Source organism: Miniopterus schreibersii (assembly GCF_964146895.1).
Source record: "Miniopterus schreibersii genome assembly, chromosome: 10".
In the NCBI taxonomy this organism is placed as follows: Eukaryota; Metazoa; Chordata; class Mammalia; order Chiroptera; family Miniopteridae; genus Miniopterus; species Miniopterus schreibersii.
The window spans coordinates 3,823,184-3,841,386 of NC_138110.1; the positions used below are offsets into that span (position 1 = coordinate 3,823,184).

An 18,203-nucleotide genomic window follows, 5' to 3' on the forward strand; every position below is an offset into this window, starting at 1 on the left:
AATGAGGCAGCCATAGCGGGGGTAAGGAAGAAGGGGCAGATTTGAGTCACAGGCTCTGAGTCTCTGAGTTCGTCTACTGTGTGGGGGGGTGTACCACTCAATGAGACACACACAGAAAGAGGAGGTCTGGAGCAAAAAGGAAAACAGAATGGTAAGGAGTATCGTTTGGGCCACGCTGCATTTGAAGCACCTGTGGCCCTATATATGGGCTTGGGTCAGGCCTAGGATCATCCCAAAAGATGTTGGAAGCCATGGGTACTGGCAGAAGAGCTTCCCAAAGGGGAAAAAGGCAGGGAGGCAGGGAAACTGGGAGAAAGACAGAGAAGAGGAGTGAGAAGAGGGGGAGAGGGAGAACCTACAACCCTCTGCATTACCAACAGGACTCCACGAGGAATAGGCAAAGTGGGAAATGGGTGGGAGAAAGACAAAAGAGTAATTAGGGAGGTGAAGAGCAGTGTGTCAAGAAGCAGGACGGCAACAGGTGTCCATACTAGAGAGAGTACACATAGGCGAAGACTAAAAATGCAACTATAGATGTGGTAATGAAGCACATATTCAGCTCCTGGGCAATGACTTTAGGAGTGGATGGGTGGTGAGAAAATGGAGATTAAGACTACTATTTCCAGAAGTTTGCCAGGATACAAAGGAAAGTGAAGGGAGGAGACAGTTGTAGCAACATGACTGAGAAAGCAATTATTCTTTTTTAAAGGTGGAAGACACAACACTCAAATGCTTACTGCAGATGACTAATTGCTGAGCACTGTGCTCGTGTTAGGCATATAAAGGAAAAAAAGGAACAATCTTGCTTTGAACAGGAAAAGCACTCATTTAAAAATAATAATAAAATACAATTAAAATCCCAAATGAACCGGCCAAGTGTTCCCTGGACTCCTCTAGGTGACATCTCCTGTTTCTCCACCTCTGCCATGAGGTCAACCAGGCACCCCCACAGTCAGCTGTGATCCTCCTGTTCCTCAATTACATGGGAAGTTTTGAGTGAGTGCATCTGCGGATTCTCCAAGGAGTAATTCATTGCTTTCCTTCTTCCAATTAGTAAAGCAGTGTCTGACTTTAAAAAGGTCAAAAAGCACGAAGTTAGATTTTCAGAGTAGTCCATCAGGATGCATTTATATGCCAACAAATCAATTCAACCAACAGAATGAGAATTCAGATAAGCCTCCACAAGGACAAACCTGTAGTTTTACAGCAAATTCCTCTTTTTATTCTTGTGTACGCTTCCATTTCAAATGGTCATGCCAAACACTGAAAAGATGACCAAGTCCAGGGGTATATCCCCTTCTTTGGGGTTACTATGAGAAGAACACAATGATAAGAACAAAATATATTCTACTGGTCTCTACTGGTTAAAAGTAAAGAAACGGCCAACTGGCATTACTGAGTGGTTGAGCGGCAACCTATGAACCATGAGGTCATGGTTCCATTCCCTGTCAGGGCACAAGTGGGTTTGATCCCCAGTCGGGGGCGTGCAGGAGGTAGCCAATCAATGACTCTTTTGTCACTGATATTTCTATCACTCTCCCTCTCTCTTCCTCTCTCTGAAATCAATAAAAACATTAAAAAGAAAAAAGAAAAGTAAAGAAACGAAACCTCTAGTTTGCACTCTAGCGGGGAAGCCAAAGCAATGAGTTGAAGCACAGGAAGAGTAAGACATTAACAAAACATACATGTGATACACAAACTGGAAAATTCAAGGTGATGCAGAAAAAACTGGATAAGAATCTCTCCAAGAATACTCAGGAAAGGTCAATGGAACAGTGAGCTTCTAAACAGGAACAAGAAGGTTAGTTAATTAAATATTTGGGAGCTGCCTGGCTGGGCGTGCCTCACTGGTTGAGCATCGGACCTAGGATTCAGTAGATCGGGGTTTGATTCCTGGTCCGAGAATATGCCTGGGTTTGGGGCTCGATCCCCAGTGTGGGGCATGCAGTAGGCAGCCAATCAATGACTCATCATTGATATTTCCATCTCTCTCCCTCTCCCTTCCTCTCTCTCTGAAATCAATAAAGATACATTTAAAAATAAATAAATAAATAAATATTTGGGAGCCCACTAGTGCAAAGCACTGGTAGGTACTACAGGAAATGCAAGCTCATTTCTGTCCTCAAGGGGCTTTCCATCTTTCTTCTTCAGCTAAATAAACTTTAACCTCTCATAGCTAGAGCGGGAAGAAACACCGAGAGGCCCTGTGTTTAAGCCTCCTCATACAACAGAAGAAGAAATCAAAGCTGAGGAGCTCAGCTGAGGGCCTCTACGCGATGGCAAGGCCAGGAGCTTAGGCTTCCCTTCATGACACAGAGCACATGAGCTTTAGGAACTGGGAGACCTAGGTGCAGATTACCACCTTGTGCCAAGTCCTGGGCCTAGGTTCTCTCATTTCTAAAATGAAGATAATAATACTGAGTTCTCAGGTAGGTACCACTCCTTTCCTTCCCTTTTTCCTACTATACTGTAAATGCTGAATGATGTAACTAAAAGACTAAGACAGTACCCAATTAACCCACATCGTTTGTGATGGCAGATACCAAGGAAATAAAGGACTTCAAGCAGGGAGTAGGGTGGCAGAAGGGAAGGTATAGCGTTAATATTAGCACATAATTTTCAACACAAATAAATGACACAATCAGAAGTGATCAAGTTAGGGCACAAGTTCTTAGGGGAAAACAGAAATTGGTAGAAAAAAAATTTAGTCAGTCACTCTAATGTTCCAGAACAACTGTGTACTTCCCGTATGCAGTGCCAAGGAGGCCATTACTAGATTACAATTACTACTAAGCTCCTTTCTTCTTCTGTCCCATTTCTCTTTTAATCCTTTCTCCATTCCCAAGGCCCTATTTCCAGTTCTCCTTTCATCTTCCTAACAACATAATAAATAAGAAAACCAAGGGCCTTCCTAGTCAGTCACACTCCCACTCATTTTTTAAGGGAAGAAATATAGCCAACATAAAGAGAAAGAATATGGGCTTTACAGTCAGGACAGATCTTGGTTCAAATCCTTGTTGTAAGAGTTAAATGAGCACATATAGAAAAACGCCTAGCACACAGTACAAGCTCACCGAGTCACAAATCTCAAATGTCACCTTCCCTGTGAGATCATCCAAACCAGCCTTTCTAAGCTCCCAGGGGGGGACAGCCCACACATCAGGTCTCCATACTCTCCTGCTTCCCCACACCACCTAGAGGCTGGGAACTTTAAGAGCCAGGACTCCTCCTTTGTCCCCAACTCAGTGCCTGGCCCATAGAAAGCTTTCAGTAAGTGGTGACCGAACCAACCTTGCTGCACCACAGTCACGTTTTATTCTACCAGACAAGACGGGATCATGGGTCCATAAAGGAAACCTCCAAGGACGAGTTGTTAAAAAGGTACAAACGCAAAACATTCCCAATTGTACACATCTATTATGCACATGATCATCATACCCAGGCATTCCCTAAACCCTCTCCAATCTGATTCATGCACTTGGATGTCATCTTCTGGAGAAATGACTTCCCAAAGTAGATCTCATACAAATTAAAACAGCACCTTTTGTTATTCACCTTGAGTTTCTCTCTTTCAACATTTGAGAAATTTCTAGCTATATATTAACTCACCCTTATTTCTCTGCCTAAAGCAGTGGCGCGTCAGGAGCATGTGGGACTGAAGGCTTTGCAGCCCTGCTTATCAAGTTTAAGGTGGCACCTATAATGGTAATTTACTTTAGACATTCTTATCTTAATAAGCACCCTTTCGAAAACCTCAAACTCCACTTAACAATCTGTAAGCCTGTGAAATCTCTACCACACACAAATTTTACCCTACCTTCGAAACTCAGTGGCAGAATTGCAAATTACTCAAAAGCCAATGTTTTCTAAATACACAGAATCATTAAACACCATCAAAATCTGATCTAAAAAGTGAATCAACACAAGGTAAATAAAAAAATATTTGAAGTTATCAATATGAACTTTTTTAAAAAGTATGGCATGAAATCCCTCCTAAAAATTACACAGAGAATAATTCTTAACTAATGTTCTTAATAAATTATCTTGACAGTTACTAACACTTCCTTTATGGTTTTAAATTCTCTGCCTCCCTTCCCCAAGAATGAACCCCTTTATGAGTTCATTCTAAGGAGCTGATAGCGATACATTGGAAAGAAATGACTTCGGAACTAGACAAACAGGCCACTAATTTGAAAGGTTAACAGTCGGTGGTGCGTTAGCCATCTCAGAGGGTGAATAAAGAAAAATTAAATTTATTAAAAGGGGATGGGGGTATCCAAAGGGAAGGGCTACACAGCACCGAGTCAATGAGTATTGGCTCCACGATGGCAGCAAAAGTATACTTCAGAGCACAGGCAGGATGGTGGCTGTCTACCAGCCAAGAGAAGAGGCTTCCAAATGAAACCAACCCTGCTGGCACCTTTATCTTGAACTTTCCAACCTACAGAACTGTGAGAAATAAATTTTTGTGTTTAAGCCAAAGGAAAAAAAAAAAAAAAAGGATACTTGGGACAGTGAAACAAAGAAGAGCATACAAGAGGCAGCAGGAGAACCTAGGCTGGGCTGCTCTGGCTCCCGGAGAAGCCAGAGAGAGAAGGGAGCCTTGGAAACAGGTTCAGGGGATAAGCCCGTAGGAGCTACCACTGCCCATTGCTCCCCTGGTTGCAAGTATTGTGGGGTCCCCTCAGAGGAATGGAGATGTTGCCTCCTCTACAGGCAAGCTACCTAGCCACTGAGTAACTCCCCTCATCGGACAGTGACAGAGATTAAATAAAGAACAGGCTCTGTGGACTGTCTTATGGAAATTAAGCAACCCACTGGACCTACGGGGGAGTTCACTTCACCCCTTGCAAATATGCCCTCTACTCCTAGCCCCGAGGTTGTTTTCTGTCTCTCCCTGTTCTCTGAGCATTCTCATTCTGCCTTTAAAGACAACCCAGAAACTGAGTCATAAAGGTCCCAAACCATATCACAAACCATTCAAATCTCATTAAACGGTCCAGGGATCCACTCTACTGTCCTCAAGTGGAATCCAAAAGACAAACAGTTTCAATCTACCTCTCTCCAAAAATATTTACAGACGGCCCCTGACTTATGATGGTTAGGCTTACGACTTTTTAACTCTATGATGGTGTGAAACTGACACGCATTCAGTAGAAACCTCATTGAATTTTGATCTTTTCTCAGGCTATCGATATGCAATACGATATTCTCTCATGCTGCTGCACAGTGAGGTGATTTTGCCCAACTGTAGGCTAATGCAAGTATTCTGAGCAAATTTAAGGGGGGGCTAAGCTCAGCTATGATGTTCAATTAGGTTAGGTGTATTAAATGCATCTTCTACTTATGAAAATTTCAACTTATGATGGGTTTATCAGGATGTAACCCCATCGTAAGTTGAGGAGCATCTCTATTCCCCTAACCCCCCTCCCCAAATAAGCTAAGGTTGTAGGGGCCTGCTGAAATGCCAACTGTCTACTAATTCAAACTTGTTACTGGTATCAATAGGAATGCACAACCACTACCAACTCTTTAGGTGCCTACACAGGTGTGCACACATAAACAAACCTTGACATAGTTGAAGAGAAATACTAACCTGCTAGTTAAAAATTGACAATAACCTTTCTGAAAGGATAAAGAAAAACTCTAGAAAGCTATTTCTATAGTGTTGTAAACATTATTAAAAGAACGCCCCCTCAAGATTTTCCCCATAGAACTATGCAATATTATGAACGATTTTTTTTTCCATGCAAGGGGATAACCCTAAAGCACATTAAGACACTGTTTCTAGACATCAACAGTTTCTGTTAAAACAACACATTTAACATTTTGAAACATAGATATTTGTAAAGATGCTATTTGCCACATTGGTATTTTAAAAATAATCTTAAAATGACTGTCAAGTTTGTAATTCTGTTTCTGTAACAAAGCTCTTTACATAACTCTTGTTTTTATAAAGCCAGCAGTCCAGGTAGTCTGTCAAGTAAAAACTTCAGAGAATCCACATACCCACTGAACAAGGGCCAAGCAATCCTGGCTATGCTATGCTGATGACAGTCTGAAAGGGGCCTAAAATGATAGAAAACGAGGAAGCAAGCCTGGAAACCATAATGCAACTTTGTTTTTAACACAATGCCCAGTGCAAAATCACTGTGCAGAGGCTTTTATTTTATTAAAGACACTATGGCAACCTTGTCTTGACTAATGGAACTCAGCACTCTTCATGTTCCTCTCTCTTGTCATCTCGCTGAAAGCAGTGCTCAGTGCTCATCTGTTCCAAATTATGGTCATCTTTCAGATGGCAAATTTTTCAAATACAAATGGGGGGGTGTATGAGGCAATCTTGGAAGTAATTCCTTATGTAAATATTCAAGTTTCAGGTTCTAAAAATTGAGCCTAAGGGTAGTACTTGACTGATAACTAATATAGTTTACTCCCTTGACTCCTCCCCTAATTTTCAACTACTTAGTGGTAATATTGTAGGATCAAAGTTGTCAGTATTTTGCCTTCAGCACTGGAAGGAAAGATGCTAGATAATTTTAAGAAATAAAAAATAGTGTTAATAATATTTAAGAGTTCATCTCTTTAATAAGCATCAATTCAAACTAATTATTTTAATAAATCTCAGTTGGATGCAAAACTACCAGGTCATTATGAAGATAACTGAAGCACATTACAACCACACACATCAAGGAACTATCACCATTTTCAAAATATAAGCATACAGCCAAGAACTAACCTTTTTTCCCCCCGCTAAGGAGTTAACTGTGAAGAAAAGTAAGTGAATAAAAGAAAGTTAACTTCTACTTCTTTTTTCTCCCAGGAACAAAAACTCAGAAGTAAAGAGCATAATCTATGAAGATTTAAATTTGACTAAAGCTTAGTAAGTTTAATGTCACTTGCTTCTGATGAACACGCCAGTTAATAATTAAATGAAGATAACCTATTCAGGATGGATTTAAACCACTACCGCAAAGAATCTTAAGCACATTGCTGACATTTTGTTGTGCTGTAAAACAAAATCTGCTCCATGTGATCATGAAATGTTACGGAAATCAGTGCTATACTAAAGCTAAGGAATTAATGCTATACTTAGCATCTGAAAGATAATTACTGCATTGAAATGACTGTGTCTAGAGGGTTTTATGTTTTTGCTTCCTAAACAATGTTAAATTACACGTTAACGGGGGGAATAATGATTCTAAGCATGCTTTTCTTATACAAAAGATAGCATCCCCAACCTGTCTGCCATCGACAGTACCCACATTCCTATTTCCTCCCCAAAGTGGTACTCAACCACACCAATCCATTGTTGATACCCCACCTGATATCCATACTAACAGCATGACCATCTGAGATTTCCTGAAGGCCACTGGTTTAGTTTCAGAATAAAGCATAGGTAAGTGGATCCACAGTGGATTTAAACCTTAACTTGTCAGCTCATAAGGATGGCTAACAGATCATTCTCACATAACAGTATCATGGGTGTGAGAGTGGAAGAGGGATGTGTTAGGATGTGAAGAGGGATTGAGAGTCTTCCACAATGACCGAAACAGAGAAGGCATATTATCTGCCATGGATGGAATCTGATGGAAGGGAAAAAGAGAAGAGAGAAAGAAGAGATTACAAAACACCCTGTAAGTGACTCATTCAGAAAGCTCTCCTTGAGTTGAGCAACAAGTGGGACCTCCGAGTGAGGAGACAAAAAGGAAAGGATCAGGCCTTGGAAGAAGTGAGATCAATACAAAGAGCAACAACGCAAAGCACACGTTTCACAGGTTTACAACCCTTAACTCTTTCAGAAAGGTCCCCCTAGACCATAAGAGCTTCTCTCTTTCACCACGGGTAATGTCACAGTGCCATGCTTCTCTCAGGAGGCCAGCAGTCTTTCCTCTTCTGACACTGAACACAATGGCCCTTCCTATAAGACTGACCAAGGTCACATAGGTCTGTGTTCTCTTTTCTTCTGTAAAATCCTTAACTTCAACATCATCACACAAAACGCCCAAGAACAACTAGAACCCAACACGTACAACCCCAAACCTTCTTCGGCTGCATGTAAAAGGTGATCAATTTTTTTTCCTTTGGATGATAGGCATTTTAATTATTACCTTCTTAAGTTAACTTAGCTTAAAGTTCGATTCATTTAAGTCAGGGGTGGTGAACGTCCAGCCCACACGCTGTATATGGACCTCAAAACCATTTGGTCTGGCCCTGCCAAGGCAACTGCAGATGGGACTAGAAATTCAATAAATCTAGGAGCTTTTTTCATAGCTGATTTTTTAAAGTTGACTATTTTGTATGGCCTCGAATGTTACGAATATCCAAATGGCCCTTGGCAGAAACAAGGTTCCCCACCCAATTTAAGTGAATCACCCAAAGCAGAGTCATCACCCTGACTAACTTGAAAGGACCAGTTAGTTCTCACCCTGAAATGAATGGTCTGCACAGCAAGCCAGCGTATTGAGCTGCTACTCTAATTTCATTGTTTTAGTGATCAGCTTAAAACAAACAAACAATCCTCATGAAGTGGTTTGTGCATTACTGCAGATGCCTCTCCAGAGTCAGGAGCCAACAGCCTTCAACAGCTTGACACCTCGACTTCTCTTGGACCACTTCCCTAGTAAAAATACCCAGCAACTTGGCTATCATTACTTTGGCCCACCCAGGGCCAAACAGATTACACTTCTCCACCATACCTTTTAGGCAAAAAAGCTGAAATGATGAAATCAGTTGTCTGTATAAAACCACCAATCTCTGTATAATACAGCAACTTACCAAGCTGCTGTAAAACCAGAGTCTCACTCCTCCTAAACAATAATAAAAGTTTCTACAAGAGGCAAGATAGATGCGAGCACCACCCTTATCACTAGGGAATGATCCCAGTGATGGGGGAGGGAAGTGGCCAGCCCATGGTCAAGACTGGGGGTGGGGGAGGGTGTTGAGATTGCAGGGGATCAATCAAAGGAACAGCTAAGGAGAAGCATCACAATATGACCTTGCACACTGGCTGCATCTACACACTGAAGGCCTTAGAAGATCTGATCCCTGTCTACTAGCCAGTCTCGTCTCCTACTCAGCCTCGTGACCCCAACCTATGCTCCTTGCATGTCGTTCAGAACTACCAGCAGCATCCCACAGGAGCCCTGTCAGCTCAGGCAATTCCCCTACCTGACACACTCCCCACCCATTTCTTCTTTTAGCTGTTTCCACTCGACCTTTAAAGTCAGCTCAAATAACACCTCTTTCAGGAGCTGACCTTGGAGCACTCTGGACTACCTTACGTCACTGCACTGTCACGGCAGGTTCCGTCGCGTGTCCCCTTCCCTAGACTTAATTCTAGGGTAGGGGGCTGAGGGACAATGGGGGCATACACATGACAGGACGCATCCTCTGCTAGCGCCTGACATGTGGAGTGGGCACTCAGTAAATGTCTGTGGACTACGTGAAGGAACATGCCAACTCCCAAGAGTAGCCACACCAGGCTTCTGGGGTAGAAAACTTCAGACAACTCCAGCGGCATTGTAGCCACCTGGATTCCCGTCGCAGCCTGGCTCCTCCAGGCCACGTGGACATCACATAAGCTAAAGCACTGTAATAGGATTATGGTCCATGTTAGGTCTTGTGGTGGATTTTTGTTTGTTTTATTTTCATTTTAAATGGAAAACCTTTGGTTCTTTATATATCTGGAGTCACTCTGAACTGCTAACCTGGGAGGCACTAGGACAGCCAGAGTTGGAGAGTGCTTCCCAGGGGCAAGACAGCATACGCGTTAAGCACGTGAGCCCTGAAGTCTGGGTTCAAATGTGCCATTTGCCAACTGGGTACCTGGACAGCACTCAGTCCACAAATATCTACTGGGCACCTCCCGTGGGCCAAGTGCCGGTGATATAGCGCTGACCTGGCCCTTCAATCTAAAGTATACGCTCGTCGCGTCAAACCATTTATTTCCTTCGCAGCACATACCGCTATCTGAAATAGTCTCCTTCGCCGGCCCGTCTCCCCTTGTTAGAAAGTAAACTCTATGAGAGCAGGGAGCTTGCCCGTCTGGTTCATTCGTCGGCCCTCCAGTGCCAAGCACGGGCTACTACACAACTCAGCACATGTGAACAGAAGGAACAGCTAAGTCCCACGGCGCCTGCTGTCCCACGGCGCTTATATTTTAGTGGAGAACTTAAGGGAGAAAAGAAACAAAGACTATAAAGGGTCACACTGGGAAGGGCCCTGAGTACACGACGCTGCCTCTGGCTCCTGCTCCAGGCAGCCGGGGGCGCCCACCCGGCGGCTTCCCACAGCCGCAGGACGGCCACCGGCGAGGGGCCAGCGCGCAGGGCCGGGCCGCGTCCCTCGGACTCCGGCGGAGGTTCCTCCCGTTCACCTGTTCGAGGGATATTCTTTAGGCTCCCAATATTGGGCACCCAGCGGAGAAAGACCAAAATCTGCCCTCATGGAGCTTCCCTTCTACCGTAGAAACACAGCACACAAGGGCGTGAAATGGTCCTTTTAGGTGGGGGGAGGCACCCTGCTGACCCCAGGACGGCGACGAGACAGGCAACGGTGCAGGTGTCCGGGTGGGGTGGCTGCTCGGAGCAGGCCCCTCGGGCAGGTGACGTCTGACTAAGGCCTGGAGAGGTCAACCTTGCAGAGAGCAGCAAAGAACCCTGTGGGCAAAGGCTGTGAGCAGGGCTCACGCTCCAGAGCCGGACCCCACGAACTAGACGGCAAGTTAAAATGGCAACTGTGCGTAGCGGCTGGGGGCTCGGCGGAGCGGCACGCCCCCTGCACCAGGCGCCCGGACGCCTGGCCCTCGAGCTCGGGGGGCGTGGGCGGGCGCGCCGTCGGGTGCGGGCGGGGGCCGGGGTTCGAGCTTGGGCCGACGTCACCGCCGCGCCGGCCGGTCCCTCCGGAGCGCGGGCGGGGGCACGGGGCGCCGGGCCTGGCTCGACCGGAAGATGGCCGGCCTCCGGCTTACCTCGGAATTTGAGCTCGTGCTGGGGCTCGAGGCTCAGGACCTGCTCCACCTTCGCCATGTTCCTCAGCGGCGGGGCACCTCTGGCGGGGAGACCCCAGAGAGGTCACCTGAGGCGGGAGGCGTTAATGCTGCGCCCCCTTTAAATTCGGGAAGGGAGGGGCGGCCGGGGCGCGGGCGGGGGTCGTTGCCGGGTGCGCGCGGAGTGGGGGGGCGGCCTACGCGGTGCAAGCGCAGGGGCGGAGGGCGAGGGCGAGGCCGCGGTGCCCGGCGAGCGCACGGCACGCACGCAGCGACGCACGCAGCGACGCACGCACGCACGCACGCGCGCAGCTGTCCTGCTGGCTCGGACCTGCGCGTGATCGGGCGGCGGGAAGCTGCGCTCCCGGAACTGCTCCCGGGGCAGTGCGCAGGCGCGGCGCTGGCCTCGGGGGCGGGGCGTCCTGCGGGACCGGAGGAGGGGCGTGTCCGGACTCGCAGAAATGAGGCCCCTCCCCGCCAAGGCTGTTTTTTCAGGGCCCGTGGTACCAGCAGCTGTGTTAAGTGCTTTATTCGATAATAATAACAATAAACTTCTACTTTCCACCTGCTTATGTAGTACCACGCACTGTTAGAGATTTTGAATAATAATGAAACAACTATTTATTCTCATAAACATGTTTATGGGTGAATGATGTGTGCTAGGCGCTGTGACGTTTGAAAAGCGATAAGTATAAATAGTTGCCAATTATTGCTTGCCTGTTTTGTGCCACTCTGCTGAACGCTTCTGATAACAGTAACAGTTAAAATAAAAGCTATGTTACATTACATGCTTACTATGTAACAGGCGCTGTGCTGAATCTTTGACTAATAGATGCAACAAATGTTTAGAAATGCAATGATCAGAAAAGTTGACTTGTTTCCTACCCTCTCAATAGTCTGTTGGAGAAACAGCCTTTGAATAAATTACGACGCATATAAGTTATGTGACTAAAAACTCCTGGAGACCTAGATTTGCTTGGCCTCAAAAATGAACACTACCTCATTATTGCCATCTAAATTTTATTTCATTATATAATAAGGTTTACTTCATAAAATATGTGTTAATAGTCTCCTATATATAATAAATGAAAATAACACAGCAAATAGTTAACAATGTGACTCTACATGGCCAGCACATGTTCTTCTCTGTACTATTCTCCCCACTTTTCTGTATACTTGAAATTTTTCATAACAAAAAAGTGGTTGTTTTAAGATAATCTTTGTCTTTTAACTAGATCATTTGGTCCATTTACACTTACTATATTTACTGATAGATCTGAATTTATTTCTGCCATCTTATTTTGTGCTTTCTATTTGTCATGCCTGTTTTTTCTTTTCCCACTCCTTTCTTGTTTTCTTTAGGGCTGATTTTATTTTTCCATTCCATTTTTCTTCCTCATATATACTCTATTTCTGTTGTTTTAGTGATTATCCTAGAAATTTTGACATGGGTACTTACAAAGTCCAGTTTTTAAAATATCTTCACTTTGCTTTCTTAAAATATGAGGACTTTAGGATACTTTAATCACCCATCCTCTCAATTATATGCTTTAATCATAGTGTATTTTAAGTTTAATCTTTTCCTTTTTCACCCCATGAGTCATTACTAAATTGTTTTAGACAGTCAATGTTATTTTAGACTCAAACACCCAGTTACCAATTTCTCTGCTCATCTTTTCTTCTTGCATCTCAGGACTTACAGCTAGGATCACTTTCCCCGTGCCTGAAGTACATCCTTTGGATTCTATTTCAGTGAGGGCTTGTTGGAGCAATTCAAGCAACGACAACACATAACATAGTTTTGGATTATAACCCAAAGTACAAAATAAATATCTATGAGTCCATAGAGATATAAATGATTGAATAAAAAAATAGACTAGAGAAGATGAAAGAATTCCAAAAATTTATTAGCTATACCTCAAGGAAATAGTATATAACTCCCTACCCCTTAAGTGAGGACTATGCTTAGTGACTTTCTTCCAAAGAGTAGAGTATGGGAAGTAGAACAATAACAACTTTTTTTTTTTTTTAATATATCTTTATTGATTTCAGAGAGAGGGAAGGACAGGGAGAGAGAGAGATAGAAACATCAATGATGAGAGAGTCACTGATCGAGCCCACAACCCCGGCATGTGCCCTGACCGGGAATCGAACCCCGATCGCCTGGATCCCAGGTCGATGCTCAACCGCTGAGCCACGCCCGGCCGGGCAATAACAACTTCTTAAGGTGAGACCTGGCAAGCAGTACCTCAGCCAGATGATCATACATCATGTTGAGAGCATGGACTTTGCTATAATGTGATGAGAAGGGCACTTCACCTCTGTGGTCTTTTCCCCCCTAAAGCCCACAATCCCACCATAATTATAAGAAAAACATCAGAAAAACCCAAACTGAAGGACGTCCTACAAAACATCTGAGGAGGGCTCCTCCAATGTCAAGGCCATCAAAAACAAGGAAAGTCTGAGAAACAGTCCAGAGAGCTGAAGGCTAGGTGTCACATGGTGTCCTGAATGGGATCTTAGAACAGAAAAAGGGCATCAGGAGAATGCCAAGAACATCTGTATAAATGATGGACTTTAGTTAAAAATAGCATATTGATACATGAATAGTATGACTCATTAGTTGTGACAAATATACTAATGTAAGATGTTAATAGGGGAAACTGGGTGCTGGGCATGAACTCTTTACTTTCTTTGCAACTTTTCTGTAATTCCCAAACTATTCTTAATTAAAATTTTATTAGAAATACTTCGATTGGCTTTTCAACCTCCTATATCGGCGTTCTCCGTAGTGCAGACAGTGACTTGCTCTCTGGCCCCCAATCCCTTTGGTAACCAGAATATGCAGTGCTGAGCCACGGTGAGGAAATGGACAGCTTTGTGGAATTTGTGTCATCCTCTCGCTCCATTTCTGGCTTAGGAAATGCCATCACCCTTGGCTGTCCAAATCTTACCCATCTTTCATGGCCTCAATCACTCACTCACCCTTTCTCTCATTCACTTACTCATCCAAGCAGAATCCACTGCCTGACCATCCTGCAGTGGATGCATTTAGCCTGAGCTACAAAGAACCTCACTGTCTAGTGAGCGGAGTTGAAAAAAAAATCACCAAAATAATTACAATCTGTGATAAAAGCTAAAATAGATGAGAAGAAAGCTATGAGGAGACCATGAACTTTATTCTCGAGGCTGGAAGAAAACTTAAAAGCTCAGAGGCATAAGAGAAAAGTCTTGGAAAAATAGTAAGATGATCTTGCCAGACAGAGAAGGAAAGGTTCTCCAAGTGGAGGAATAGCATATGCAAGGGCCCTGGGGTGCATGGCCTGCCAGGGCCTTTGAATAGTTTCTCAAATTTATTTAGCTTCTGCTCTGGATCAGGCAGTATATTGGAATATGTATCAGCTTCCTATGATGCTGTAACAAATGACCATAAAATCCATTAACTTACAGTTCTGGGGTTTAGAAGTCTCAAATTGGGTCTTAGGAGGCAAGAATCGACCTGTGTTGCATCTGGGGGCTCCTTGTCCTTTCCAGCTGCTGGAGGTTGGGCACATTCCTTGGCTCACGGCCCCTTCCTCCGGCTTTAAGCCAGCAGCATAGTTTCTCCAACCTTCTCTCTCTTGAACCTGTTTCCATCCTACTGAGTATGGACCTGTGGGCCAGATACTGCTCTAAGTGCTTTGTTCCTGTGAACTTACTTAATCCTCACAATGTCAAGACAGATCATTAATCCCCACTTTACAGATGAGGAGACCAAGGTCGAAAGAACTGTAGCCAGTAAGGGTGGGAGGACAAAGGGCTGGCTTCCTTATGCTAGAGAGTCTAGATTTTATCCTTGGATGTCCTTGGTTGTTCCAATGTTTTTATACAGGAGAGTAACATGACCAACTATATTGTTTATTTTGATGATTGTTTTTAAATTTAATTTTTTTTGTATTATTTTTAAATAAACTACTTTGCAATAATTTGAGATTTGCAGAGAAGCCGCTAAGGTTGTTCAGAGTTGTCTATCCCCTCACACAGGTTCCCCGAGGTCACCATTTTACTTCATTTTATGTGACCGTGGTGGCAACGCTGGAACATTATTATTCACTAAACTCCAGACTGTTTTGGTTGTCACCAGTTTTCCACTAATGTCCCTTTCCCGTTCTAGGATCCAGTCCAGGACATCACATTACATTTCGCAGACTTAGCAAACATATTTTTCACAGAGATTCTTGGGAAGCAGACTGGAGCATGGACCGGTAACAACAGCTGAGTCGCCAGTGACCAAGTCCCACATGCCAGGCACTGTCCGACAGCCTCATGGGCATCCCTCAGTCATCCTCACCACAGCAAGGTGATAACACTATTGTCTCCGGTTTACACGGGAGGAAAGGAGCACAGGGAGGTTTAGAAACTTAGCTAAGAGGGGTGAGAAGCTGGAGATGGAGACGAAGGGCTTGGATGACACAGACCACGGGCCAGGGGAAGGGCATGTTTCTCAGGAGAGGGGGCCGCAGTGAGGGCGCGGAGGACACCCTGCAGAATTTCAGCGCCTCTGCCACAGGCCCTTTGCACTCACTGTTTCCTCTCCTGCAGTGCCCTTCCCTTGGCTGCATGTCAGGCACTGTGCTTGGCGCTGCGGGTGTATGAAGCCTGCTTCCAGGTGGGGGGCACACAAGGTACATCTACGCAGGTGAAAACAGACCTCTGTAAGGGAGTTCTGTGGGAAGGTGGCATGGGTGGGTGAGAGCTGGGCTGGACACTGTTCTGGAAGGCTTCCCTGACTCAGCCGTTTAACCCCAGCTTCCACGTCACTCTGTTTCCTTCCCAGGACTTTGCCAACATGGAATTACTTATGTATTTATCTGTTGTCTCTCCACTAGGAAGCAAGATTTGTGAGTGATCATCCCTGATTTAACATCCCACCCCCAGCACCTAGCAAGGGCTTGAAGCACAACAACTAATAGAGGAGAAATGAATAGGGAAGGAAGGAGGGAGGGAGGGAGGGAGGGAGGGACAGAAGGAGGGAGGAAAAAAGGGAAGGGAAGGGAAGGGAAGGGAAGGGAAGGGAAGGGAAGGGAAGGGAAGGGAAGGGAAGGGAAGGGAAGGGAAGGGAAGGGAAGGGAAGGGAAGGGAGGAAGGGGAAAGGAAGGAAGGGAGGGAGGAAAGGAAAGGAAAGGAAGGGGAGGGGAGGGGAGGGGAGGGGAGGGGAGGGGAGGGGAGGGGAGGGGAGGGGAGGGGAGGGGAGGGGAGGGGAGGAAGGGAAGGGAAGGGAAGGGAGGAAGGGAAGGGAAGGGAAGGGAAGGGAAGGGAAGGGAAGGGAAGGGAAGGGAAGGGAAGGGAAGGGAAGGGAAGGGAGGAAGGGGAAAGGAAGGAAGGGAGGGAGGGAAAGAAGGGAGGAAAGGAAAGGAAAGGAAAGGAAGGGAAGGGGAGGGGAGGGGAGGGGGGGAAGGGAAGGGAAGGGAAGGGAAGGGAAGGGAAGGGAAGGGAAGGGAAGGGAAGGGAAGGGAAGGGAAGGGAAGGGAAGGGAAGGGAAGGGAGGAAGGGGAAAGGAAGGAAGGGAGGGAGGGAAGGAAGGGAGGAAAGGAAAGGAAAGGAAGGGGAGGGGAGGGGAGGGGAGGGGAGGGGAGGGGAGGGGAGGGGAGGAAGGGAAGGGAAGGGAGGAAGGGAAGGGAAGGGAAGGGAAGGGAAGGGAAGGGAAGGGAAGGGAAGGGAAGGGAAGGGAAGGGAAGGGAAGGGAGGAAGGGGAAAGGAAGGAAGGGAGGGAGGGAAAGAAGGGAGGAAAGGAAAGGAAAGGAAAGGAAGGGAAGGGGAGGGGAGGGGAGGGGGGGAAGGGAAGGGAAGGGAAGGGAAGGGAAGGGAAGGGAAGGGAAGGGAAGGGAAGGGAAGGGAAGGGAAGGGAGGAAGGGGAAAGGAAGGAAGGGAGGGAGGGAAGGAAGGGAGGAAAGGAAAGGAAAGGAAGGGAAGGGGAGGGGAGGGGAGGGGAGGGGAGGGGAGGGGAGGGGAGGAAGGGAAGGGAAGGGAAGGGAGGAAGGGAAGGGAAGGGAAGGGAAGGGAAGGGAAGGGAAGGGAAGGGAAGGGAAGGGAAGGGAAGGGAAGGGAAGGGAAGGGAAGGGAAGGGAAGGGAAGGGAGGAAGGGGAAAGGAAGGAAGGGAGGGAGGGAAAGAAGGGAGGAAAGGAAAGGAAAGGAAAGGAAGGGAAGGGGAGGGGAGGGGAGGGGGGGAAGGGAAGGGAAGGGAAGGGAAGGGAAGGGAAGGGAAGGGAAGGGAAGGGAAGGGAAGGGAAGGGAGGAAGGGGAAAGGAAGGAAGGGAGGGAGGGAAGGAAGGGAGGAAAGGAAAGGAAAGGAAAGGAAGGGAAGGGGAGGGGAGGGGAGGGGAGGGGAGGGGAGGAAGGGAAGGGAAGGGAAGGGAAGGGAAGGGAAGGGAAGGGAAGGGAAGGGAAGGGAAGGGAAGGGAAGGGAAGGGAAGGGAGGAAGGGGAAAGGAAGGAAGGGAGGGAGGGAAAGAAGGGAGGAAAGGAAAGGAAAGGAAAGGAAGGGAAGGGGAGGGGAGGGGAGGGGGGGAAGGGAAGGGAAGGGAAGGGAAGGGAAGGGAAGGGAAGGGAAGGGAAGGGTAGATGGGTGGGTGGGTAGGTGGATGGATGGAAGGAAGGGAGGGAGGGAGGAAGGAAGGGAGGGAGGGGAAGGGAGGAAAGGAGGGAGGAAAGGAGGAAGGGAGAGAAGGAGGGAGAGAGGAAGGGGGAAGGAAGGAAGGAAGGAAGGAAGGAAGGAAGGAAGGAAGGAAGGAAGGAAGGAAGGAAGGAAGGAAGGAAGGAAGGAGATGGGTGGGTAGGTGGATGGATGGAAGGAAGGAAGGACGGAAGGGGGAAGGAAGGGAGGAAGGAAGGGAGGGGGGAGAGACCCAGGGTGACCAGTCCTTGAAGTTTCAGGACAAGCTTACATATACAATTTAGAACCAAAAGACACAGCAGTTCAGAATCAGCCAAGATGGGGGTTGGGGAGGTGGTAGGGTCAGAGCTACCCCGCAAACGGGCGCAGTCTGTGGCCTCGCCCTAGCCGAGGGGGGCCCCTTCAGTCTCAGGCAGGGTCACTTGGGAGGGGCTGCCCGCTCAGTTGAGGGTCTCAGTGCATGAGGTGGATATTGGGACGTTTGGGGGGCTGGGGAAGAAGACCAATGCTTTCCCTTCCTCCCCAGAAGCAGGAGCTCCCCTCACCTCAGGCTCCCTCGGT

The 18,203-nt window shown here is 46.5% G+C and overlaps 1 protein-coding gene across 1 annotated transcript in view; it reads right to left on the reverse strand.

Annotated features, from left to right (window-relative positions):
• VAPB (VAMP associated protein B and C) overlaps window positions 1-11,333 on the reverse strand; it is a 50,439-nt gene extending 39,106 nt beyond the window's left edge. Inside the window, exon 1 of the mRNA XM_081149993.1 lies at window positions 10,973-11,333. Within this exon, the coding sequence (XP_081006119.1) occupies window positions 10,973-11,030 (58 nt within the window). The 5' untranslated portion in view covers window positions 11,031-11,333. The remainder of the gene's footprint in view (window positions 1-10,972) is intronic.
• Window positions 11,334-18,203: the final 6,870 nt, after the last annotated feature.